The 26,564-nt window shown below is 32.1% G+C and overlaps 2 protein-coding genes and 1 long non-coding RNA gene across 6 annotated transcripts; all 3 read right to left on the bottom strand.

Annotated features, from left to right (window-relative positions):
• Positions 1-196: 196 nt before the first annotated feature.
• Positions 197-1,482, bottom strand: LOC146940859 (uncharacterized). Of its 2 annotated transcripts, none has more exons than XM_085754634.1 (2): positions 1,167-1,482; positions 197-1,052 (listed from the first exon to the last, which is right to left on the bottom strand). In XM_085754634.1, exons 1-2 carry the CDS (start codon positions 1,311-1,313, stop codon positions 609-611), a joined length of 591 nt encoding a protein of 196 aa, XP_085610760.1. In that variant the 5' UTR covers positions 1,314-1,482; the 3' UTR covers positions 197-608. The 2 variants fall into 2 exon arrangements, with proteins under 2 accessions (XP_085610760.1, XP_085610761.1); XM_085754635.1 differs by having other exon boundaries at positions 197-1,049; positions 1,167-1,481.
• A 643-nt stretch (positions 1,483-2,125) lies between these two features.
• On the bottom strand, positions 2,126-13,816 carry LOC146940858 (calmodulin-binding transcription activator 4-like). 2 transcript variants are annotated; one of them, XM_085754631.1, is made up of 13 exons: positions 13,685-13,816; positions 12,754-12,885; positions 12,520-12,635; positions 11,809-11,897; positions 11,428-11,473; positions 10,438-10,795; positions 6,724-6,875; positions 6,240-6,330; positions 5,925-6,145; positions 4,543-5,222; positions 3,390-3,948; positions 2,887-3,180; positions 2,126-2,522 (listed from the first exon to the last, which is right to left on the bottom strand). In XM_085754631.1, the coding sequence occupies exons 1-13, from the start codon at positions 13,692-13,694 to the stop codon at positions 2,391-2,393; spliced, it is 2,880 nt and encodes a 959-aa protein (XP_085610757.1). In that variant the 5' UTR covers positions 13,695-13,816; the 3' UTR covers positions 2,126-2,390. The 2 variants fall into 2 exon arrangements, with proteins under 2 accessions (XP_085610757.1, XP_085610758.1); XM_085754632.1 differs by having other exon boundaries at positions 6,724-6,797.
• Positions 13,817-22,546: 8,730 nt separating this feature from the next.
• LOC146940857 (uncharacterized) lies at positions 22,547-25,656 on the bottom strand. 2 transcript variants are annotated; one of them, XR_015032176.1, is made up of 4 exons: positions 25,422-25,656; positions 24,136-24,269; positions 22,998-23,284; positions 22,547-22,882 (listed from the first exon to the last, which is right to left on the bottom strand). It is a non-coding gene; the product is annotated as an uncharacterized LOC146940857 (long non-coding RNA). The 2 variants fall into 2 exon arrangements; XR_015032177.1 differs by lacking the exon at positions 22,998-23,284.
• Positions 25,657-26,564: the final 908 nt, after the last annotated feature.

Raw genomic sequence — 26,564 nt, 5'->3', positions numbered from 1 at the left:
GAAAAATAGATAGATGATATCCCATTTTATTCATTTGACTTTATACCACAATTTTAAGCGTACTCTTACCCTATCGATCCCGGCTTGGGTTTAAGGTCGTGACATACAAAGTCAATGGCAAAGTTAGTCCGTTTTTACGAGGAACCAAATAAAAACAAAATGAAATATAACATATCTATTGAACAATTGGATATCATTTTATAGAACAAGTGGATATCGTTTGACTTTCTTATTTCTGATAGCTTTTAACAAATAAACACATTTGTGGTAGCTTAACTAATTATAAAATATACTAACTTAAAACAATAATATTTTCTGGCTATCCCATACATACACATAGATCCGCCACTCTACCTTCTGGCTCTTCTGTGCTAACACTACACCTTAAAGATTTCATACTTATTGATTACGCAAATGCCACTAGAAAAGGTAACTACCACCTTTTGACACAATTACACAGAAATGGTAAATGAAGTGTGAATGAACATTACAAGCAATGGCTTAACATCTTCATTGACAGTCATTGCCCTTAATTAACTTTTCAATATAACTTTCAAGCTCAACCAATTGAGAGTGGATGATCAACCACTTAAAGAAAATGAAAATTTTCATTCCTTTCCGAAATTTGGTACATCCATGTTGGTCATATCTGGAATCTTAAGAGAAGGAAGAGATGTGGATTCATTGTTTTCTTTGTCATCAGCATCCTGACCATGGCTGCTAGAAACATCTTTCACTATCTCTTTGAACATACTCCCAACGGATCTAAATGGGTGGTTTATTCCATCCTTCACTCTCATCACAAGTGAAACCTCTGATAGTTGCCAAGCCACAGTGAGGACAATCATTGCTGAAAGAAGACAATGAGTCACAAAATTCTGCTTCTTCACCTTTTTCAGCTCTTTGATTATCTCATCCTTTTCACTTCCCATGCATCCTCCATCATCCACAGTTTCACCTTTTGTTTTCTCAATTGCAGAAGCCACCTGCTTTGAAGGACTAGATGCTTCGGATTGGTTAACTGTTTCACCTCCTTTAGACATTTCCAACTGCTAATAAATCAAATTGAGCAAGATGAACATAAAACGTGTTCAATTTGAGAGACAACATATGACATATTAACATGTAAATAAACAATATTGACATGCAAAATGAACATAAAGTACCTGAGAGACAGAGAGTAGGTGGGAGAGAGCTTTTTGGTATTCAGTTTCGTGGTCTTTAAGGTTATGATTATTATTATTGTCACTTTTGTTATGAATATGTTTTTGAATTGCTTGGTCGATGAGTTCAAGCCTCCTATCTTGCTCCATAACCGCCGGAGAGAAATCTTTCTTTAGACTTTGTTCTAACCGACCCACCGCTAAAAGCTCTATTTTATTGGATAATCGAAAGGAAAAAAAACAAATACACAAGAGACGTGCCTTACTGGCTTGCGGTTTGTTGTTAGTTACTATATGCCACTTTCCTCTTGGAGTGGGAAAGTGCTTTGTGGACCTTTCCATCAATTATTATATCTTGATTAATTAATGAGTCCATCCACTCAAATTATTATTAATCAAAAATATCTTTTTATCACATGCTTATAATTATTTGACTAGTTATAATCCTTGAGTAAAAATTCCTCATACATAGTTTGTTTTTGCGTTTTTGTTTTTAAATACTTTATTATTGTTGATATTTTTTTATGTTAACCTTCCAATTCTCAGAGAAAGGGGTTTTAAGGTTCTGAAAGTGAGTCGAAAGATAAATAAAGTTTGAGGAAAAATTATTTCAAGACTGAAACTCTGTTTATCACAAATGATTCATCCTTTAATGGAGCTCATTAACAAGTTGAATCCAATTGCTTGGTTAAACTCTAAGCTTTTATCAAATCATCTATTAATTGCTTCATTTTATATGTAACATATTTTTTTTAAGTTAAACTAGCTCACCCAAATTGACATCGGGGAAAGTCGAACCTAAAACATTGAGAGAAGTACACTCTAAAGTCTCAAACCAACATCGCTAACCCTTATTTTTAATGCAATATATGATTGCATCAATCTAGTCTGTGTAAGATTTTTACTAGTTGTTCTGTCAAAAAAAAAAAGATTTTTACTAGTTGCTGCAACTACACACAAAATGAGAGGAAGGCTTTGACAAGCAAGAACATTATACACTAAGAAAGTGGCAAGTTACACCACTGACTTTGAAACTCTATCCAACATGCATTCAAGGCCATTTTGTACATTCGATGAAGTGAAAATGTCCATCACCTTTATCACTATGTACAACCTAGACTGATTTACAAGCTACAACCTTAAAGTTTGTTCTACATATCCAAATACAAAAACTATACATAAACGGTAAAGCTACACACCAAAATAGAGACAAATAAACCATGAAGGCTAGAGCGCTTCCCAAGGAAATTGATATAAATCATCATCTTCAACATTCCAAGCATCATCAATATTCCAAGCATCATCCACAGAAGTTGATAACCGTGTTTCCATTTCATCACTCGTGTTGCCATGTTCAGCCTGTAAGAGAATGGTAAGTTATGCATTATTCAAACCAAAGGAGCTCTCGAATTGACAATTTCGCTAGCTCTAACTGTTTAACTAATTCCTGATTACTTCACGAGGATAATCTTTTTCTTTATCCTACTTCCATTACTATTTACTAGATAAAATCTCATACTGGTACCACTAACAAAGAATGAATTCATGTTATTTAATCAGATCAGCATGGATTTTATTTAATAATAGTGTACAGAAAAATAACATGAAATAGCATCTTTCTGGCATTTCTCTTATTTCTGAATGCAAAAAGTGGGTGATTTCTCTTATTTCCGAAAGCAAAAAGTGGGCGTAACTAATATAACCAAGATGTTAGCCTATATACCTCGGCTCGACGACGCATCCCAAGCATGCGATTATACTGATGACGAGCATGCACAGAAGGGACCATGGAAATCACCCGTGCCAAAGCCTTTTGAATTGCTGCATGTACTTTTTCTTGCCTGAACACCTTGAGAAAATCTTCATCATCACTTTCTTCTTTTGAATCTATTTCTTGTGGAGAACTTCGCAAACCAACCCGTTTTCTCCGCCACCTTAGCACAACCTTGTCCAAGATTCCAACTGCCCATATCATTAGCTTGTATTGCCTCCGAGTCTGGTAACCCCTCACATGAGCCTGCCCAAACAAACACATAAAAATCTGAGGTTAATATTAAGTTCTTGTTGAGGCTTGGCCTATGCATGCACCATTTTTACTTAGTTAGCTATATACCTTTTATTTTTCCATCTCTCTCTTCTAGAAACAATTTTATTCACTTGTCAAAGTATCTAGAGCTCTCAGAATTTAATGTCTTTGAAATGTAATAGTAACATAACATCTATTACCTGTATCGTTACAACTTTTTGGCGAAAAGCTAAGTACTCTTTGCGAACTTTCCAGCCTCTATATTTCTTCTGAATTGATAAGGCAGCTGAATTGTAATCACGTGAGCTCCTAACATATCCACCAATGCCACCTAAACCGGTGACATATCCATTTAGACAAGTGGTGGAGGCAGCTTCTCTCTCCATCCGTTTTCTGAAAGAATGTGCACGGAAAGCAGCCTGTATACGTGCAGCTGCCTGAGCTGCATTTCTGACAGCACCCAAGGTATTTCTTAGTGAATCCTCATCATCACTGGCTTCAAGATTTTTCTTAGACACACTACTGACAGTTAACTCAGCTTCAAGCTCAGAAGAATCTTTAGGAACTTCACACTTTTCCAATGTGAGGGATGACAGATGACTTGTTAGATCTACTTCTGCAAGATAACCTGCCAGTCCCTTGTGCCCATTGCTGGCCGCAATAGATGCAGCAGTTTTACCATTTGGATCTTGTGAACTTGGATCCGTCACTGCTCCAGCAGATGCACCAGCAGCAATAAGTGAAGCAACCATTTTTTCCCTACCATGGAATAAAATAGTTCAGTGATACAATACAACATCTAGAGCATTAAGAATGGAACACAGCTAATTCTTAAAGGTTTCTGAAAGCAATTTTTTTAATCATGACGTGATCACCCTTTATGACTGAATCTGGTCTGACATCATTTGATGATGTGAGAAGACCAATCTAGGTTTTCATAAGAATAATTGATCATATGGAAGACAGTCAAATGAGAAAACAAAAGAAGAAAAGAAACCATTAAATAAATAAACACTTCGATTCACACAACCTTCCCCAAACTTGTTTTTGACATAACAGTGTCATTATTTAACTAACGTAACTGGTGTAACCTGCTCGTTAATTTCTGACATGCAAAGCATTTTTTTTGGGTCAAGTGCAAAGCATTTTATTATACGTGGCTATAATAATTATACCCTATCAATTTCCAATATTAAAACAGGCTTAGTTTCCATCCCGTGCTCTCTCCTTGTATATGTACTTCCTTTTCCCAAGGAAAAAGTAAAGATTTCTAAACAAATTTTAGGAATCATATTTTGGTCAAAACCTTGAAGCATTGTTTGCTATCAACAGCTCAGTTCAGTTTTCGATTACCTTCCAAACCGTGCAGCCCAATGAAGGGCAGTCCATCCATTGATATCACGGAAATTAACATTCATGCCACAACTGAGAATGGGGTTCAGGGCCCACTCGAAACCCAATCCAGAAACTATGTGTATAATCCCTTGCTCTTTCTTGGACAAAGAACAACCTGCATCTTCATCTCGTTCATTGGATCTGCAAGAAAGCCAGTGCCGCAGCTTATCCTTCAGCAGCTCTTGAAGAAGACAATCAATAGTACCAGATGAATTTACGTTGCCAACTAGGAGAGCATCTATAATATGGCTCCATGAATCATCATCTGCTTTCTGTTCTGTTGAAAATTGACCTCCAGATTCTGAGCTATCATCCTTTATAATCGAAGCAGAGAGGAGCATTTCTGCAAATCGAACAAGTAATAACAGTTCTTCTGGACTATGGGCAACTTCTGTTTCCAAAACATTACAGTGAATGCAACTATTGGTCTTATTACGAAACTCAAACTCTTTGATTTCACTGCATGGTTCCTTATTTCCTGAAGTAATGCACAGAGCAACCTTTCCAAGAAGATGGGACGGAGCCTCACAACAGATTACGCCATCCTGAATTATTTCAGCAGGAACTTCAACGTCACCAAACATACAAGCCCAGGTAGAATCCGAGGGGAGGCAGAGAAAGGATCCAACAATGATCACCTACACATGGAAATAGGGAATTTAGGATTTAGAATATACACCGCATCAGTAGCAATAGCATCTGTATTATATCATCCATTAACAGAAAAATAATTGGCGAGGAAAAAGCTTAAAATTAGTTATGCTTAGAGCTTTCATGACATTTACCTAGTTAATAATTGCATTATATAAAAGTAATTATATATATGTTTCAAACATATTGTGCATGCACTTCATGAACCTAGGTAAAGTTAAGCTGGAAACATCAGATTAATTAAAAGGAATCACACTTCCATCATTCAGAAGATAGCATTCACTAATGTGCAACAACAACCAAGCCTCATCCTACTTAGTGGGGTCGACTACATGGATCAAATTACGCCGTAACGTAATGTTCTATCATAAACCATATTTGGATCCAACTCATTAAACCTCTAAACCTTCCACAATAGTTTCTCTTGTAGTTTTTCTAAGTCTTCCTCTACCTCTTTTGATTTGACTCTCCTCCATCTGATCTACTCTTCGTACTACAACATCTACAAGTCGTCTCTCTACATGCCCAATCAACCTAAGCCTATTTTCTACCATCTTTTCTACTATAGGTGCTACCTCAACGCTCTAATGGTGTCATTCCTAATCCTATCCCGTCTAGCATTCACTAACGTACATGAGCCATAAATCATTATACAGAGCATAATAAAGTAAGAATAAAAAGGTGTGAACCTTTGTTGCCTCATTGGCATAACAATATTCTGGGGAGACAGCTGTAATTGTAAATTTCTGTTTCTGGCCAACAGTCAAGCTTGAATATGCATCCCGAGGTTCTTGAATTTGGCTTTGGTCAAATAATGTTTCATAGTAGTCAGAATTAGTTCCTTGAGTTTCTATTGAAGAATATGGAGAAAATTGGACTCCACCAGTGTCTTGAGGAAGTAAAAAGTATGCTGATGATATGGAACATGAATCAGAGGTGGAAGAAATTTCATTATGTGCCAAAAAAGTAAATTCTCAAGTTATTAAGGTTAAAGTAAGCCATACAGTTCTCATCATTATTGCTGTTGGGGTGTATCCGGTAACTGGTTTCCTGGTTGGCAATCATTTCTCTTCCAAAAGAAGATAGAGGCGTTTCCTGTTTCAAGTATACAAATTTTATTTCTTTGTAGGTCATAGATGAAAACTAAATATCAATAATATTTAAATAACAGCTGCAAATAACTCAGTTGTTTCAAGAAATGCCGAACTACATAAATAAGTTAGGGTCTTGCTAACAGGTGCCATAAGGGCACATGTTAAGGAACCAAATATTGAAATATTCTCTTGAAAATTGTGTATTTAATTCTTTGAAGTTTAAAAATTATTCTTTTGAACATAAATTCAAAGATAATATTTCTATCTTTGGTTCCATAACATGTGCCCTTAGGGCAATTGAGTTGATAGCATTTGCCAATAGGTTATTTGTAAATTTAGCAAATATACATTATGAACTCTTTAAAAATCTGAAATCTAGCTTTGCAGTACTCACATTTTCAAATTCCTTGTATGCGTGTTGTTTTGGTAACTTGTTTGCAAATGAGGACTTGGATGATTCCAGCATCTCTGTCCAAGATAAGGTTTTTTCATGCCCAGCAGGGCAATCATGGTCAAGTAATTCATGATAACGATTACCACTGCAATCTACAGAAAATGTACTAATATTAGAAGTTTTTCCTTTACCCTCTTTACGGTTGATGTTGAATAACAATAACTAGAGTAAACCAACTACAAAGCATTTTTTAGAATAAATTGAATATGATTCAGAGAAAAATGTAACAGTGGAATTTTTTTTAGGGAAATGTTAACAAGACCCTTTTTTTTAAAGGATTTGAATGGAACAATAATTAATTTTCAGTGAAATACTGAAATAAATAATTTATAATAATCAGACTTTTTATGTAATGTAATTTCACGTGCACAAATAAATATAAACTATTGTTTAATTTAGTAAATAACATAAAATTATCCGCATTAAATATTTAAAGACAGTTTTGCATGGTTAATATATTTTAACTGGGATCCCTCGAGTTCACATTGGAGTGATTCCAAATACAAGAAACCTAATTGTAAGGTAGTAGTGTCAAACCATGTTTTTTTTTTTGGCTTAATTACACTTTTGGTCCCTTAAATATTTTTCAGGTTTCATATTGGTCCCTTAATTAATAAAAGTTACGATTTGGTCCCTTAACTCCTCCATTAGTCACTTTGGTCCCTTCTGTTAGTTTGTGTTAATAAAACCTTAAGTTATTAACACGCGGCATAACAGGTGGCTTTTTGTATTGTTTTCACATTCAAATAGAGAAAGAGAGTGGAATACGATTGAAATAGGAACAAACAGAGAGATGCGAATACGAAAGAGCAGAAGAAGAATCGCGACGAAGACAAGAAACGCAAACAGAAGAAGAGAAACGCAATCATTGTTAACTTCAAATGATTCTGTAATGTTTAAATATGTTATGAATCATGGAGTATACATTGTTGGAAGGATTTTATCTTACTATCATTATCGTTTTAAGGGTGAATATATATTGATATAAATTTTTGGGCAAAGACCAAAATAAATGCATCCGATAATTGTACAGATTCACAAACCAAGAAATGGAGGAAAGTGAAGCCATGTAGTATCGTGAATTATATCAATAGATAATAGCCCTTTTTAATCAGCAAGGAATTTATTGAAGATATAGAAAGCACAAGGAAAACAAAACAGAAAAGAAGAAGCAAATCGATGGAAAATAAGAAAATTGAGGGATGGAGATGAATGATGAATCCTAATTTCTGGGTTTTATTCGAGTTCCTCTTTCCTTTCTATTTGAACCGTATTCCCATCTCTCTCTAAAAAAACATAAAAAAGGGGCAAATTAAACTAACCTCCCCTAAGGTTGTCTTAAATAACATAAACATCCCCTTTAGTTTCAAACCAGACACTAACCTCTCTTATTTTATTATCAAATGAACAAACACCTCCCTTCCATCTTAACACCATTAAATCTATGTTAACTCTCTCACTTTCCCTCACATTGTTATGAGCTCTTTTACTTCACTTCAGTGTTGAACATTTCTTCTTCCACTGTTAAGTTTTCTCTCTTCTATTTATTGTGATTGTGTAGGTTCATTCTATTTCATGAATCTGTATTCAAAATTTATGTAAGTTCATTCTATTTCATGAATCTGTATTCAGAATTTGAGTAAGTTCGTTCTATTTCTAAATCAATTGCACATGTAAATCCCATTCTCAAAAAAGGTTTAGGCAATGGTCATTCGCTATTTGTTAATGGAGTGACCACTACCGTGAATCTTGAAAGTAGGTAATCTAGAATGGGAATTTGAAGTTCTTTATCCCAAGAAATTTTAGGTGTTTGCAATTCTTGTTTTACATTCCATTGCTCGCTTTTGAACAAGATTTCATTCTTATCAACACAAGCATCTTAGAGCATGAAACCCCTTTCTTTGTTTTGTTTTTACTCAATTGGCATTGTGTTAAACATCTGTCACAAATGTAGAATGGAAACTCTACTTTTCTACACTTCAATTTTTTCAAAGAATGTTTTATTTTGGGTGAATTGTTCATATCTAAAACATGTGCAAGTGCCTTGTATAAAAGAAGAAGAAAAATCTCTCGTTAAAATATTATGTCAAAATAGACAGATGCTAACCTAGAGGGGTAGCGAGTGTTTGTTTTCTAGAATATAAGGGTGGTTAGTGGTTGTTTTAAAACTAAAAGGGTGTGTTTGTTATTTAGTAAAAACTTAAGGGAGGTGAGTGCAATTTGCTCTAAAAAAAAAGCTACCTGTTATGCCACGTTTCCAAACTTTTTTTAACATAAACCAACAGAAGGGACCAAAGTGACTAACGGAGAAGGAGTTAAGGGACCAGATCGTAACTTTTATTAATTAGGGGACCAATATGAAACCTGAAAAATATTTAAGGGACCAAAAGTGTAATTAAGCCCTTTTTTTCCCCTTGGTTATGTGAAGGAGAGCATTGGTGCAAAGGTTGGAGTTGCTGCTGTGAAACTAAAAGTCACGAGTTCAAGCCGTGGAATTAACCTCTTGCAATTACTTGGTAAGGCTGCCAAAAATAGATTAACAAGAGGCCCAACGTTTTCCTGGACTTTGCTATGGTAGGATCTCTGTGGCATGAAGTTGCCCTTTTTGACATTTGTTTATAACATGTGTCCTAAATGTCTTTTTAAGATTCACATAAAACAATCGAGATATAGAGAATGAGGAATTGGGTTACCTAGAGAAAATTCATCATATAGAGTGGTTGCAATACCAAATAAAAAAACTCATGGCTATGATAGCCTCAGACAGCTTAGACAAGCAGGTATGCTGTAAATTTGGCTCAACAGTTATAACTTATAGCTAATTAGCTATGAGGGTAAAGGAAGCTGGTGGCATCTTTGCCCAGGTAGATGACAAAGATCTATAACCGAATACTTTAAAGACAATCTATTATTAAATATATAAAGGTTGAAAAACAAATTGATGAGTCTACATGTCCTTTTTCTCATCTCTTGATTTTAATCCCTATCATCACCCTCTTCTTTTGTAATCGGCAAAAGTAAATCTAAATACTTTTATGTTTTCATCCAATCTTTGTAACTCCTCTCATTTCATACGCTGTTTTATAGACTTTTGTTCCCAACATCCTAGTCTCCAAGTCAACTTTTCCCGTCTATTAAATTTAAGCTCCATCATCACCCTCTTCTTTGGTAAGATGCAATAGTAACACCTAAAACCATTTATCTTTTCATCCACATTTTCTAACTCCTCTCATTTCATGCGCTATATTTTTAGATTTCATTTGCAACCTAGCTGTTTTTTGGGTTTTAATGATTGACCACTGATTAAGATCATCCTCAAAGCATTCTTTTGTTCCTTTTACTAAAATCAACCAACTCAGTTTCCTTACCAACCCTAGTAGCTTCCCTTCTATGTTCTATACACTTAACTAATAAATTATCATGATTATGTATAAAAATATTTTGTAATTAAACAGTGTCTAAATAGATTTTATTCGGTAGCTTGTGCAACATGCAGGTCTACTTTAGGATAAATGCTCAACATAAGGATTAACTAAGATGTTTGACTGAACTAGGATTAACTAAGATGTTAGACTGAACTAAAACATGTATTAATTTAACCCCCAACCCCCAAAAAACCTATTAATTCTCATCGTGCAAGTTTGTTTAAATTACCTTTTGTTCCATTATATCCATCATATGGTTGTTTATGATCATCTGGTTCAGCGAATGCAACAGGAATTTCATGCTCATTATAAAAGGGTGGAATTTCTGTGAAGCTGTCCTCATTCAAACTTAATTGTTCCTCCAATTGGCGCAGAGCTTGTGCGTTTGTTTTCTCTAAGTGATCCGTTTCATTATTCATGATGACTATATCCGAGGTGACCTCTAAGAACCCAGGACTGGAGAAATTCTGATTAGGTTCACATGAATCACCAACTATGGATGTTGTCTCAGGGTTTGGAGTAGTATATGAGCTACGACTCTGACTAAACGGTGATGATTGTGTGACAGGACCAGAATTGGATGTCCCCTGTAACATATGGGTGAAAACAATAATGTCAAAACTCAAATGCAAGCTGCACAGATATACCAATTCACAGGAGGGAATGTAATTAAAATAATTGCCATTCAGAAAGTTGAGTCATTATAAGCTAGTATTTTATAACAAATTTAATCACAGTCCTCCACAGAACGGTATCCAAAGAGAATCTGGTCTTAAAATTAAACATTGGCATGCAACATGTAGACAGGTCATATGTGTAGTTAGAGAGAGCACCCCGACCAGAAAAAGAGTACATTTTGGAGGTATGGACCACATAATTCACTTTGGATATTCATGTTTTTGTAGAGTTTTGAACAACATTACGAGCGAGAGAGAGAGAGAGAGAGAGAGAGAGAGATCTGAACTAAAAGAGTATAGAAATTAGTATTAAAAAGAAAACAAGAGAACTAAAATTTTATGAGAAAAGAAAAACAAATAAATTATTTAACAGAAGTTTCAAAAGTGAATATTGAAAAAGGAAGAAGCGCTTTAAGTAAAACTTCTAAAACAGGATAGAGAGTGAGCCCATGTTGTGCAAATGGGACTCCTATCCCCAGTTTTCACACTTCTAACATGCTACAATTACTATGTTTATCTGATGTTATGTTTTGAAAAATCACCTCATTTGTTTCTCTGTAATGCACGAGAACAACATGCTCATATTCCCTGTCAAGACAATAGCACAAGAGCAAATATAAACATTCATTAAATCAACATAATAATATATAAACGAAAATATCTTAAGATTAGCAATGCATACTTAATGTTGATTGTTTTTAAAGTCAATAAAACTTTATCATGGTAAAAAATATGATCTCACGTTATCTTTATATATGTTTTTTCATAAATATGCATGATTTTATGCTGTTATGCATACCGAAGTATAATCTGACTTTGCCTTTATATAATTTTCCCTAAAGTTTTTACGAAGGGTTTGAAAATACAACATGCAGTGGTAAGCTTAATAATACGAAGGGATTGTAAGCTAATAGTTTACGCACGGGTTCAACATCCAATAACTTCGCCTCTGGAAACTACGGTTCTCCTCTCCATGTGCATAGTAGCAGTTTAGAGCTTCAACATTTCCAACCTAATCATGCAGAATAATATGATTACTCGGATTGAGAAAATCAAATTATAAGATCCCATATCAAAACAAATGTTGTAATAAAAGGTATTGCTAATATAGCAATGATGGTAAATTATTTTGAAAACAAAAAACTGCTCAATACCAGAAAAACTGTTAGACAAAGAATCAATTATATCTCAAATTTGTGCTATATTTCATATACATAAAAAGTGCTTGCTGAACAAATACTTGCTACTATCCATTAGCAGATTTTTGAGTTAAAACTAGAGAATAAACAAAACCAAACTAGGGATGTATCAGATTACCGTTAATCATTTACTTCCAAATAAATTAAAAGTAAAAGATGTAGAGAAGCACAAATTTGAATTGGTATGAAAACTCCATGCTGTTATTATGGTACAATTACGATATGTTTCCTACATAGTTCTTATGTGACACTAAAAGACATATTTTGGTTTGGCCTAAAATTACAGTGCAAATTGAAGCATTTACATACAACATAAACTGAATCAAGAGTAAGCTGTTAATGTGGACTGCCATATGCTGCAGCAAGAAATACAAATTTGAAACCACCTATCAAGGAACTAAAATAATAATAACACCATATATTCTTTTGGCGCACCTTAAGCCGTTCATGCGCTTCTGAAACAGTTCTTCCATCTTTTTTCTTCCGCCAATTATGACCATCTTTTCGAAAGAAACGCATGACTCTTCTATTAAACAGATACAAAGATCCACCTTTAAAAAAAAAATCAATTGCCAATGTTGTTGACAATCAGTAATAAAGCACAAATCACCAGAAAATCAGGTCACTTAATTCTTTCATCAATTTTATTAAAGAGAATAAGAATGTTACCATGAGGCTGGTTAAGGGGAAAATCGGTGAACTTGCAGGTATCATGATTCTGCAAAATGTAAAGCACTTCTATAGGCTTGAGCCATCTTTTCTTAGCTTCTTGAAACAGATCGTTGATGTTGTATTGCAAACCTGTCATGACAATGTCAAGTTAGTCCAATAATTTAGAAATTAGAACTCTTCTAACATTCAATCCTTTTCATCTCCATTTTTATGGAATTCCGAGTTGATCAAAGTTGGGGCCACACACTGTGACTACTGGCTATGAATTTAGCTCATGTTAGACATCATGATGGTTTGTCAGAATAACGGTGAGCCACTGTGATTTTGCAAAAGCTACAAAATGTAGCTTTTGCTAAATCACAGTGGCTCAACGTGATTCTGACAAACTCATCTTGATAACAAACATTCACTTAGTGTATGGTATACGCACAGTTCTGGAAGGAGTCCCACCATTTTGGTGTATTGTACACAGTTTTACCCTGTTTTTTATACAAGATGCAATTTCCAGGATTTAACTCATGACATTTAAGTCACGTGACAACAACTTTAACAACTTTATCGTTGCGTTAAAACTCCCCCATACGTGGCACAAACTCTGTCATACCGACTTGTTTATCGTTGTGTTAAAAGGACAATGATTAAGCAAACTGTGCAGCAATAAGTATGTTAATTGAAAATACTAGCATAAGTACAATCAGAACTGACTTGACTGGTCATAAAAAGGTACAAACAGAACTGTAAAAATATCAAAAAGGTGCATCGCCAATAATAACACACAAAAAAACAAAACAAAGTTGCAGAGTTTCCATGAACTGAATTTGAATTCAAGTTAAGTAAAGTGATGAATGAAATCACAGTAAAATTGAATTGATTAAAGGAGAGGAAAGCAGTGAAAAATGAAAATTATGCAGAAGGAGAAAGTTTTTACCAGGTAGCATCGTAATTGATCTCGGAATGGAATTAGAAGTTGAACATTTGCGTTTTGGTTAATCAGCTTCTCAACAAAAGTGATCAATCAATAATAAGCTGAATAGAGTTAAAGAACGAATTCATACACAGTACGCTGCACCGTTTTTTCAGTGCTATTTATTTAAGGTTTAATAGTTTTTTAAGCTTACTTTTACTTTTACACACTTAGATAGTGATCAAGTGGAAAATTGTCGTCTTATCTCTTATGTGGAATTTTTCTTTCTATAAGAGTTCATTTTTTTTGACTCATTATTTAAATTCAATTAGATAGTGATATATTGATAAAAAAAAAAAAGTTAAAAGTGATAAAGCAGGGTAATTCTATTTCTTATTCTTATTCTTACTTTTTTAAGTAGAAAGGTTGATTTTTCTTGACAAAAAAAACCTTGATTTTTGTTATGTACAATGAGTGTCACATTTAAAGAAAAAATAATGTTAAAATAAATATTTTAATTTGCAATGTAACATTAGTTACTTTTTATCACTTGTATATTTTATTCTAATTAATATTATGTGTATTGTTTTCAAATCGAGAGGTTCAAATTGATATATTTTCATTCTGAATTTATTGGAATGGGAATAAATCAACACTTGATAAAGTTGTTTTTTTTAAGGAACACTTGATAAAGATTTGTTATTGTAAAATTATTCATCTATTAATTTGTTAACGATATGTGCAATATTTTTTTTTTAAATTAAAACACTTACATATCACAACTGTCAATCGTTCAATTTAGATTGATGGTTGAGATCTTTTCACAACATGAAACTAATATATAATTTGTATGTCAAGTTTCAAATTAATGGTCAAGATTAACTACCACGTGAAACTACACACAAACTCGAACTTAAGGAAATTGTGTTCCATCATCAATTGTTGCAGGGAAATTTCGTTCCAGTCCAGAAGATGGAGTGACAGTGTCATGTTCACGTTCATACATACTCATGACTAAAGTGAACCAAGTGATAATAATAACAGCATATGGAAGGTTCTTTCAAAAAACATATGGAAGTGTTGTTCGAATGTAGAGCACTCACTAAGACTCAACAAATTGGTGGTTCTTGGCATACATGAACCGACGTTGACGTGGTTCTTGGCATACATGAACCGACGTTGACTTGAGATACAATGATCAAGACTCAAGACTCAAGAATCAACACACATCTTGTAATTTTCTTCTATTTTCAACAATACACACTTACTCGTTCACATTCAACCCTACGGTTTTCCCCTTGACCTTCTTCCTTTATGCCTAACATTTTTTTTCTTCCAGGAATATGTGGAGTACGAATGGATTTGGGATCTTAGTCTCAATGCCATGTTTTCAGTCACAGAAACTTACGAGTTGATTTATAATTTTGAAGCAATAGTAGACTCCCCTTTGTATGATATCACTTGGACCAATCTGGTTCCAACAAAAATATCGTTGTTTGTATGGAAATTGTTTAATGATAGACTCCTTACAAAAAAAAATTTGATTTACATATGGACACAAAATTTTGCATCATTTTTGTGTGTTGAATAATGTAATTTGAGTTTTAGAGTAAATAGGCAATTCCCCCCCCCCCCCCCCCCCCCCCCCCGAAATTGCAAGGTTTGTCAAATACCCCCCTGTAGTTAACGAAACATCAATTACCCTCCTGAAATTGCATAACGTTAATCAATTTACCCCCTCCGTCAATTTTTCTGTTAACTGTTTACGGTTATGATCAATTACCCCCCTAAAATTTTACACTTATGTGCAAAATGCCCCTTGAACTTGAAAAATTTTAAAAAATTCTAGAAAAATATTAAAAAAAAATTAAAAAATTCTGGAAAAATGAAAAATCAATAAAAAAAATTGAAAAATTCTGGAAAATTGAAAAATTAATAAAAATGAAAAAAATCAGGAAAAATTAATAAAAATAAAAAAAATCTGAAATTTTTTTAAAAATCTGGAAAAATTAATAAAAATAAAATAATCTAATAAAATGAAAAATAATGAAAAAATTCTAAAAAAATAAAAAAGATTAAAAAATTCTGGAAAAAAATAAAATTTCAAAATTTCTAAAAATATTAAAATTCTGGAAAAATGAAATTTTCGAAATTTTAAATTTTAATGAAATTCTGGAAAATAAAAATTCTGGAAAATAAATTTTAATGAAATTTTAAATTTTCAAAAATAAAAATGAAATTCTGGAAAAAAGAAATTTTAATGAGAAATTTTTGAAATTTTCATTAGTATTTCTCAAAAAAATTCCGGGAATTTTTGTGTATTTATAAACCGAGAATAAGGGAAAAAATATGTGTATTTATAAACCGAGCTTAGGTTTTTTATGTATTTTTCGAAATTTCGAAATTTTCATTAGTATTTTTTCCGGGATTTTTTGTGTATTTATAAACCGGGAACTTTTTGTGTATTTATAAACCGAGAATAAGGGAAAAAATACACTGAAAAAACCTAAGCTCAACATATATACTAATCAAAATTTCAGAATTTCGAAAAATACATTTTTTCCAGAATTTCGAAATTTCGACATATATACTAATCAGAATATTTTTTATTTTCCAGAATTTTTTCATTATTTTTCATTTTATTAGATTATTTTATTTTTTTAATCATTTTTTATTTTTATTAATTTTTTCAGATTTTTTAAATTTTTTCAGATTTTTTTTAATTTTTCCAGAATTTTTAAATTTTTTCAGATTTTTTTTATTTTTATTAATTTTTCCTATTTTTTTAATTTTTTCCGTTTTTTTCATTTTTATTAATTTTTCAATTTTCCAGAATTTTTTAATATTTTTCCAGAATTTTTTCAAATTTTTTTAATTTTTCAAGTTCAGGGGCCATTTTGCACATAAGTGTAAAATTTCAGGGGGGTAATTGATCATAATCGTAAACAGTTAACAGAAAAATTGACGGAGGGGGTAAATTGATTAATGTTATGCAATTTCAGGGGGGTAATTGATGTTTCGTTAACTACAGGAGGATATTTGACATTGCAATTTCGGGCGGGGGGGGGGGGGAATTGCCTATTTACTCAATGTTTTTATTTCTGTAAATTATATATGGTCGGATATATTGTTTTGGTTGGCATTGGTTGTGCATTGACAAATAATAGTATTTGTCATGTGGTCCTATTTGAAGGTTTGGTATCTCATGGAAAAAATGTTAATGAATACTTTCATTTTATTTGGTTGGCTTATGTATATGTGGAAGCATCACAATTTTGTGATTTTCGGTGGGCAAGATATTATCAATGGCATATTCAACCATTCAAATGTTTACGTGGGGCTTTATTATTATTTTTTTAAGGAACGTGTGGCTTTATTGCTAATGATAAACAAAATGTTGTAATTATGTTTTGATGACACTCTTGTTGTGGAGCCTTTCTTGTAGTTACATTTGTATTTTGTTAATCTTAGATAAGAGGGATAAAAATATATATCAACAACCTTTTTTTCAACTAAGTATTAAGTAGTTGTAACCGAAAAAAAAAACTAAGTTTTAAGTAGTTACTGCAACGTAAAGAGATGAATTATGTAATTTTGCCTAATTAATTTGTCATATTATATGTTTATAACTAAATTGCTAATGACCGAAATCATTAGCGATTAACAATTTTTTTAACAACAATCTAGTAATCTGAAAAACAAATCCACTAAAGAGCAAAAAGAAATAAGCATTCAATGTTCTTTGACAATTCGTCCTTAAACAAACTTTGGTTAATTGATCATCTACAATCTCTAATCAGCTCTCAATATTCCTATGCATTCTCTTATCTGATAAAATCCTACAAAGCTGAAGTGGTTGTTTACACATGAGTGTCGTGCGTTTTTTTAAAGTGAATGGACTTCGACACCTGCTCCATGACAGCCTGAGTATCCGAGTGATAGAAGTGGTCAGATATAACTAATTACATTTTGAATTCTGCTCTTCTTCCAGCAAGTTTCACTCGCGTTCAGCTGAAATACTTAAACTATCCCTGTGTTAGTTAACAAACGCAAGTTTAAAAATTTACGCAAGTTAAGTCATGTGGCGTGAGTTAAGTCACGCAGAGTGACTTCACTCACTTTTTTTAATTTATTTACTATATTCAATTTATTTTATTTACTTTATTCTAATTTATTTGTTCACTTTATTCTAATTTATTTATTTTCTAAATGATTTGTTCACTTTATTTTAATTTATTTATTTACTTCATTCAAATTATGTTATTTACGTTATTCTAACTAGCGGAAAGACGGGCACTATCGTGCCCGTCTGTCCACTCTTTCTACTGCGCTAACGCATGTGATTATTTTATTATGTTTGTTTGTATAATTTTGATTTAAATTTTTAAATTTTTAAATATTAATGAAAATTATTGATATATTGATTTATAAACAAAATATTGTCAAGGCATATAACAAAATTATTTTTGACTCATAATCACTTATAAATCAGCAAAGTCAAATATAGAGCTCGTTTGTTATAGCTTTTGTTACAGATTAAAATAAAAGTGATTTTTACATAAAATAATTTAGAGATTATTTTTTAGAGATTTTATGAAAAATCAGAATCTATTTTGCGTTTGTTTACCGTAATAAAAATAACTTTTTTTAAAAAATAATTTAGTTTGTTTGGATACAGCTATATAAAAGCGATTTTTTTGTTACAAAATTAGTTCAATCTTTAAATCCATATTTTCTCTCTCCTCTAAAAAAATCTATTTTTTGAGAAGCAACTCTCAACAGCTTCTCATTTGAAGCTGTTTTTAGATTTTTTTTAGATTCTGATTATTTTAAAAATCTGTAACAAACGGATTTAATATTCTTAAAAGTGATTATTTTCTTTAAAAAAATGATTTTTTCCTAAAAAAAGCTACAACAAACGGGCTCAAAAACTTACAGGTTAATTCTGAATTCTGATGCAGAGGGATGAGAGAGGTTGGGAAAAACTAAATAATACGGGAACGAACTATGAACTGTGAGAACCCTACATATTAATATTTATTATAGTGCTAACAAATCTTTTTCTAAAATATTTTGAGTCATAATCTTTTTTTAGAGGATTTAAAGTCCAATCTTTAGCAATATTGTTTGCTTACGTTTGTTACTAATCTTTTATTATTATTTTTTGCTCACGTTCGTTACTAATATTTTTTTAGAGGATTTAAAGTCCAATCTTTAACATTATTTTTTGCTCACGTTTGTTACTAATATTTTTTTTAGAGGATTTAAAGTCTAATCTTTAACAATATTTTTTGCTCACGTTTGTTACTAATCTTTTTTTTATAGGATTTAAAGTCCAATCTTTAACATTATTTTTTGCTCAAGTTTCTTACTAATCTTTTTTTAGAGGATTTAAAGTCCAATCTTTGCCATTATTTTTTGCTCACGTTTTTTACAATTGATCAAAGGCTAGGGAAGAGTAACTTATACTAATAAAATAATAAAATTTAAATGAAAATACTGTTTTCTGTGGAAGTAATAAAATAATATGGAAATACTGTTTCTCGTGGAAAAGATATGAAAATACTTGGCAATCTTTGTCGATTGCATTGAGGGGAACAACACATATGTACAACATAAAACCGGCTGATAAAAAAGTAACATGAGTTTTTGTTTTGTGCTAGTTTTTTGTGAGTTTGATATGTGGTTAACGGAGGTAAAAGAGGGTTAACGGGGACGATTAGTGACATGGATTAGTAATCCACGTGCTATTTTATAACTGGCTAACAGTAAGAACAATTCATAAGGAATTGTGTGTGAGTTTTCTCTTTAAATTAAATTTATTCTTATTTATTTGTTACATGTGTTATTTGTATTTAAAATAAAATTAAAATTAAAAATTAAGGGTATTTTTGGAAATAAAAGTCCAACCCAAAAGTGTGCTGAAAGGGGTAGTTTTCTTTATATATAGTATAGATTTATTTGTTACATGTGTTATTTGTATTTAAAATAAAATTAAAATTAAAAATTAAGGGTATTTTTGAAAAGAAAAGTCCAACCCAAAAGTGTGCTGAAAGGTGTAGTTTTCTTTATATATAGTATAGATTTATTTATTTGCTTTATTCTAATTTATTTATGCACCTAAAATAAATATGTATTCGAATTTATTCATTAAATAAATACAAATATAAATAAAAAGAAATGAACTAAATTAATATTTATTCGGATTTATTCATTAAATACAAAATCAGAAAATAATAGCAAATATAAATAAAAAGAAATGAACAAAATTAATACATATAACAACATCTCATTTTATTAATAGAATTAATACAATAATTGATACATTTATTTGAATTCACTAAATCTACTTATTTTCTTTTTACCCTCTTGGGGTAAATAGTGATCAGTCATGGGTAAATAGTGAGCAGCCTTCTTGGGGGAAATACATCATCAACCCTTGGACTAAATCTAAATCTGGTTCTTTTTAAGATGCTTTTTACCCACGATAAACAGGGTGGCATTTATAATGCACAAGTGTAAAACTTGTGCACCATGCACAAGTTCTTCAATTACCATTGGATTAAATAGGTGCACTAATTTTATTATGGTCCATCTGCATTATATCATTTTTTCACCTTATCTTCACCAACATGAGAGACCTACCAAGTACCACCATTACTAATCACTTTGCCTTCACTTAGTTGTAATTACCTGGTAAAGGCTAACTAGCACAATAACATCCGACATCTCCCATCAATCTATATGAGTTATTGTATGCACCTTTATCATGAGAAATCAATTTTAATAATTCGTACCCATTTCTCATATGTTCAAAGACTGTAACTTTTTTCCACCGAAGCTAAGATCTGGAATGCATCCTATCTAAGCAATGTTTAACGACTTTTATTTGTGTAAATCATGGCCATTATGCAGTTATGCTGCTACTGTTCTCATTCATCACAGAACCTCTGCCTTCTATCTGATTCAGTTTTTATTTTAATTTGCAGATATGGTTATTTTGTTTTAGTCGATTTATTTCTAATAGAATTGGAATCTGAATGCATTTAAGTGTCTAATTCTAAGCTTTATGTGTTTTTGATAATTTTTGTGCATAAATGGTGACAAAACAAGGTTGGGTTCAAAACTGGGTATGATTGCAATAATTTATGTGAATTCAAGTAATAATTTGTGAAAACAAGCTCTAATTGAATACCAATTTTCATATGAATGAGGCGATTGATTAGAGAAGAAAGAAAAATTAGGTGTTCTAGATCTATGTTGTATTTCCAATCTTTTATTGTTGTTATTCATATGCATGTTTCCATGGTCTCTCATGAGGTTGATGATAATAAGGTTGAAGATAAAGTGAAATAAAGATATGATGTAGATAGACCACAATACACCTATTTAGGTCCCATTTAGAATGGACAAATGCAATACTTGTGCACAAAACACAACTTGTGCATTTACCTACAGCAGCAGGTTTTGGTGGGGTCAGGTGACCTGCTAAAAATAAATAATTAATAAAAGAAAACATATTATATTGGGAAATATTGGTTTTATTGTTTTTGCTGGATACACCCCCCAAAACTAAAAATGCAGAGTAGCAATTCACACTAACACGTCTCTGCAGTACATGAATCTCACTTCTCCTTTTCCCTCTTGAATCTCACCGCCACTGAACCACCATGTTGTCTCCGACCACCGCCACATTTGAATCTTAAAGCTTCAAATTTGCAGTCGGAATCCAACTGAAAAGGAAAGCATTATCAGCAGCAACAACTCCTTGTTTCTACTACCCATTCAATTAAAAATAATTTTCACCAAAAACTTCTTATTTCCTGATGAACATTTGATGATACTGTGTTCTTCAGATCTGAATTGATAAACCCTTTATTTCTGGAATTATTAGGCAATGAAAACCTCTATAGTAAAACAAAAAACACAAGTAACGGTGGATTGAATTCATTAGAATTCGGAAGAATTCAGGAAAACAAATTATTTGAGATTACACATATTACAAAGTTGGAAGATTCTGATTGAAAATTGATGAACAAATATGCGTATTTACTTTTTTAAAAAAAATCTATTTCAACAAAATTCAGAACAAGGATGACATAGGCTTTGTTGTGCGTTACTTGGTCACTTGAAATCACAACATATGACCATAGTCTTGTAAAAGAAAAACATAATACCAGAAGCAAGTCTGTTGGGTGTTTTAAGACAAGGATTTTATCTTCATATTGTAGAATTTCAAGAAATTGTTAATTCTACTTTGTCATCATGTTATAGAATTTTCGCTCCCGATGCTGCTATCTTCATATTGTGTGTAACAGATTTTTGACAAGGACCCGATGCCAAACTATTCAAATAATGTGAAGGATTCAATGAATCCAATACGATTACTACAACCCAGGTAGGTGAGTTGAAATTTGTTATAGGTTTTCTTCTTGCATGGGACACCCACAATAATTTTAGAGCTCAAAGTATTTTGAATTGTAAGGAGATACAATATCAGCTTGAGATACTCGGGTCATTTTGTGTCTTTCTACTAGCAAGCTTATGATGCTATAAGAAGTTTGTATTCAACTCTCACTAATTAGTAATTCACTTGGACAATATTGAGAGAGAGCTTGCAACTGATTGACAATTAAAGTCACATCTGTTATTTCTTCAGGCAATTACAAGTAAGTAAGGAGAGAAATTACAACCAAGGGCAAGACAAGAAAAGAAACACAACTGAATAGAAAAGTGTATCCCATGAATCAACTTGAAATAAACAGATTATGTCTGATAAGAAGGTATAGTACATGCCTGATTCTTTTCATTAGAAATAAAAGCAACAAAAAGATCAGATCCTTCAGAATTTTATATTCCATAATTGCACAACTTGCAAAGTAAATATACATTCACAAACTCCCCTCAATTGATCATTTTATTGCTGAACAAATAGTTGGTACTGCTCTTATTACATCAAAAAAACGTAGCAGTATCAAAAAATTAATGGATACTCTTATTGCTAGAACAAAGTAGTGGCTACATAATCTTTTCTTATGCAAATAAACAATGGTGTCTAAAGCTCAATAGCTATTCTTATTGCGAAAAATAAAAAATAGTCGCTGCAGATTAGTTGCACCCAAATGTCTTCTTCCAATCAATGTGACTTGTTGAAAATGGTGTCTCAACCTCTGCATTTGTTATGTCTGAAATTACATTTTGACAGACTTGAATATCTTCCTTCTGACACATCCAAAAAAGAATAAAAATTAATTTCAATATGGTGATAGTGACAAACATAAAATACTCAATCTGCAAGTGAAACAATGTAAAAATTAATTGAAGTAAGTGATCTAACATGTGTTGCATTAATACCAATTGCTCGTGTATCTTGACATCCATGTGAAACAATACACTCTGTCTTGTTGTACCTGTATATGTTCTACCTTTTGCTCTACTTGTATAATTGGAATTGGCATGGTGGGAGAAAAATTATGTCTCACAGAACTATACTTTTGAGTGTCTTTTCTTCTTTTATACTCTCTCTAGACAACTCTTGGGTCTACCTTTTTCTCTGGATACACCATCCTCCTTTTTTATACCCATAACTTCAAATACATTGAAATTTTCATTCAAAGCAATTTTCTGTCATCAGGGTTAACATCATTTGTTTGACAGCATAGAGTACAAACTTTTATAACAGATGAGATTTCAACATGTGTGGCTAATGCCAATAACAACATCAAAACAGAGAAAAAATCGCCAAAGAAAAGGCAAAAATGAACAATAATGAAACAAAAAACTGAATCGAATATGAACAAAATGAAACAAATGCACGCACAAAAAGTCTTTTGGATCTAAGCCTGGAAAACAAATGCACACACAAAAATGAAACAAATGCTTCGTTGCTCTATCCACAATGCACGAGCAAGTTGCTCCAAGCATAGGAAGTTGTCGGTCAATAAAAGAAAGAGCATTAAGCCATTCAAGCCATAAAAAAACAAGTCAGAAATACTCCAACCAATATGTTAATAAATAAAGCACCAAGAACATGAAACTTTGATAATTTAGGATACTAATTTTGTCAATGTAGGATAGGATATAGAGAAACATCCTTAAAAATAATAGAAATTAAACTCTAGTGATTTCATCGAACACTAAATTGACCTTGTAACTAAAACTATTTACATAAGTGCCTCTTTTTAATCCTAAAGTAATCAAAATTTAAATACTTAAAGTTATTAATCACTAATCTTACTATCTTACTACCTTGTAACTAAAACTGTTTTGTAGTTTTAATATCATAATGACACTTACTTGAATTTCTCTGACTTTGTTACTAAACTGCACTAGATTTGAGGCCTTGTTGGAAAGCTTAAAATCACCGATTTAACAAAAATAACTTGTTCAAATAATGTCCTGATTCAAAAATCCAAAAATGCGTATACAAAACTCCTACAATACACTTTAGAGGAGGGAAGGAAGATGAAACTCACCAAGAAGGACAAAAATGGAGTAAATGGCCGTCAACCACTTTTCCGGCGCGGCAGAGGTGAACTCCGGCACGGTGTTATATATAGGTAACATTAGCATCATATTAAGTACCTAATTAGCAGCACCCCATCTCAATCTAGCATACAATTAACCAATAAAATCTATCAAAGATAGTTCATGTACCACAATTTCAATACAAAAAAAAGCAACTGCAATTAGCTCACATAAACTTTTTAGAGTTGTCTGGCAGAGAAACATTTACATTTTAATGAATGGCATGCACCAATGTAATGCGGCATTGAAAATCAGCACAAGGGACAAACCATCATAGTCATTTATAAATTGAAAGTTTACAAGTTAAACTGCAACTTGATGTAAGTCAACTACAATTTCAATATCTAACTATGCAAAAAAAAAATAATTATATAGATTCCTTGACCACAGCTTAATAGCCAGTTAAGCTGGCTGCTACTTACCATATAAACTTCACAAAACAGAAATTCGACTTGAAATAACTTCTCATTAAGTCATATACCAAGTAGAATGCTTCTTGTGCAAAATATATTAAGCTCCATCAAATCATGAAACCACTTAAGAAAATAACCAAGCTGAACTGCACAATTATGCAGATATTGGATCGTTATGCAGCAAATTATATATCAATCACCTGCAAACTAGCTTTAGAAAGTGAATTCATTCTATAGTGGCACTTCAACACAACAAAAACTGAATTGTTGTGAAACAAAAATGAAACAAAACTAACACAGCTGCTCAAATCTTGATATCATGAATGCATTGATATCCTAAAAGTAAGATTTTATGGCACTTCAATTTTGTTTTTTGTTGGTATCATGAATATATGTGCAGTTTTTAAAATCTCAGATGCTCAAATCCATAAACACAAAATTCTAGGAAACTGAGTTTCTAAATATGCAGCTCAGTTATACAAGCGCCTTGCATTAAAGTTCCAAGAAATTTTAGCTGTGGATAAATCATGTTACTTTCTATGATCTATATCAACCAAAAACTTATAATATTGTAATAAAGGATAAGCAAATCAAATCAAACAAGCAAATTTACAGTCATCCAAGAACCTATAAATCATGTTAAATTTTAGCCGACTAATTTAACATAATAAATAAAACACACCAAGAAAAGTACATAGCTATCTATAATCAATTGATCATCCTTACTCGATACAAATCAAATCTACAAACCATATAAAACAAAGTAAAATTGAAAGCTTAAAAACTGTTGTCGTAGATTCAAGTTGAGAAATATGATTTACCTTGCAGCTATTATAGTGATTTCTTGTTATTAAGCTTTCTGATAACTCCAGTGATGTAATTAAATTATTCAACATCTTATGAAACTCTTTTTGCTGTTCCTGGATTGCAACAGAGAGAAGAGGATAAGCGTGATTTCTGCTAAGGGAAGAGAGAGAAATTCAGATTCAGATTTCGGGGAAAAGAGATAGAGAGAAGGATTGACGGTGAGAAGAAATTATTTTTAGGTTTTGATTTGGAGAGGAATAATAGAACAGATGGAAATATAGTTTCATTTAATTTGGAACTTTTCTTTGAAATTAAATGGGGGGAAATATTGGAGCCAAGTGAAAATAGTGAAATAGAAGGGTTGGAGGGAGATGAAATTTGATTATTTTGGCATGAGAGGGAAAGTGAAATGGGAGGATATGAAATTTGATTATTTTGGCATAAGAGGGAAAGTGAAATTGAGTAATATGATTTGGCAAAAAAAAAGGGTTAATTAAAAGTGTGGTTTTATTTTGTAGGGACTAAAAACAAAATTCTGAATATTTTTAGGGACCATTTACTTAGTTAACATTAAAGTGAAATTAAGTTTTTTTAATTAATATTCAATTCATTGCATTTATTCAAAAAATAAATCATACTCTTATTTATTTATTTTTAAAAAAAAAAATCACACCATTTTATTAGTAAATATTTTCGGTTCACATAATAAATATTAGTAAGTCAAGCGTATTTGCATTTACGTTTATAAACAAATTTTCTCAGATCGAATGTAATAAGAAGGAAACATGAACTAGAATTTCTCAGATCGAATTTCCAGAGGTAAGTCGATCGTATGAACTATCCCCTCAGAAACTAGTCAACTTAGGAACAAGCTTACAGCTCTCACCCTAATGACAAGATTCTTCGACCTAAACTACTTCGAAGATGTCAGAACGACTATTCAAACTCGCAACTCTTACCCTAACTGAAAGAATCTTGGAGTCAAAGTACTTGGATGAATGTTCAATGACTAATCAAACTCTTGTTATCCGCTAACCAAGCTTACAACTATGACCCTAATGACAACTCTACCATAATGATAAGATTCTTCAACCTAAACTACTTCCAAGATTTCAAAACGAGTGATCGAACTCACAACTCTTACCCTAACTGAAAGA

The sequence above is a fragment of the Medicago sativa genome, chromosome 3 (genome assembly GCF_051527215.1).
Source record: "Medicago sativa cultivar Bolivia chromosome 3, Bolivia_mono, whole genome shotgun sequence".
Lineage (NCBI taxonomy): Eukaryota > Viridiplantae > Streptophyta > Magnoliopsida > Fabales > Fabaceae > Medicago > Medicago sativa.
Note: the sequence above shows the minus strand (reverse complement) of the source record. Positions and strands in the feature narration are given on the sequence as shown.

Bases quoted from the DNA above. Each gene is read 5' to 3' on its own strand.
- LOC146940859 (XM_085754634.1), bottom strand. From the start codon at position 1,313: ATGGAGCAAGATAGGAGGCTTGAACTCATCGACCAAGCAATTCAAAAA. The intron at 1,053-1,166 runs GTACTTTATGTT...TTGATTTATTAG, and splicing joins ACCTACTCTCTGTCTCTCAG to CAGTTGGAAATGTCTAAAGG.
- LOC146940858 (XM_085754631.1), bottom strand. The intron at 6,146-6,239 runs GTATGGCTTACT...CCATATCATCAG, and splicing joins CAGCAATAATGATGAGAACT to CATACTTTTTACTTCCTCAA. The intron at 3,949-4,542 runs GTAATCGAAAAC...ATTCCATGGTAG, and splicing joins TGGGCTGCACGGTTTGGAAG to GGAAAAAATGGTTGCTTCAC.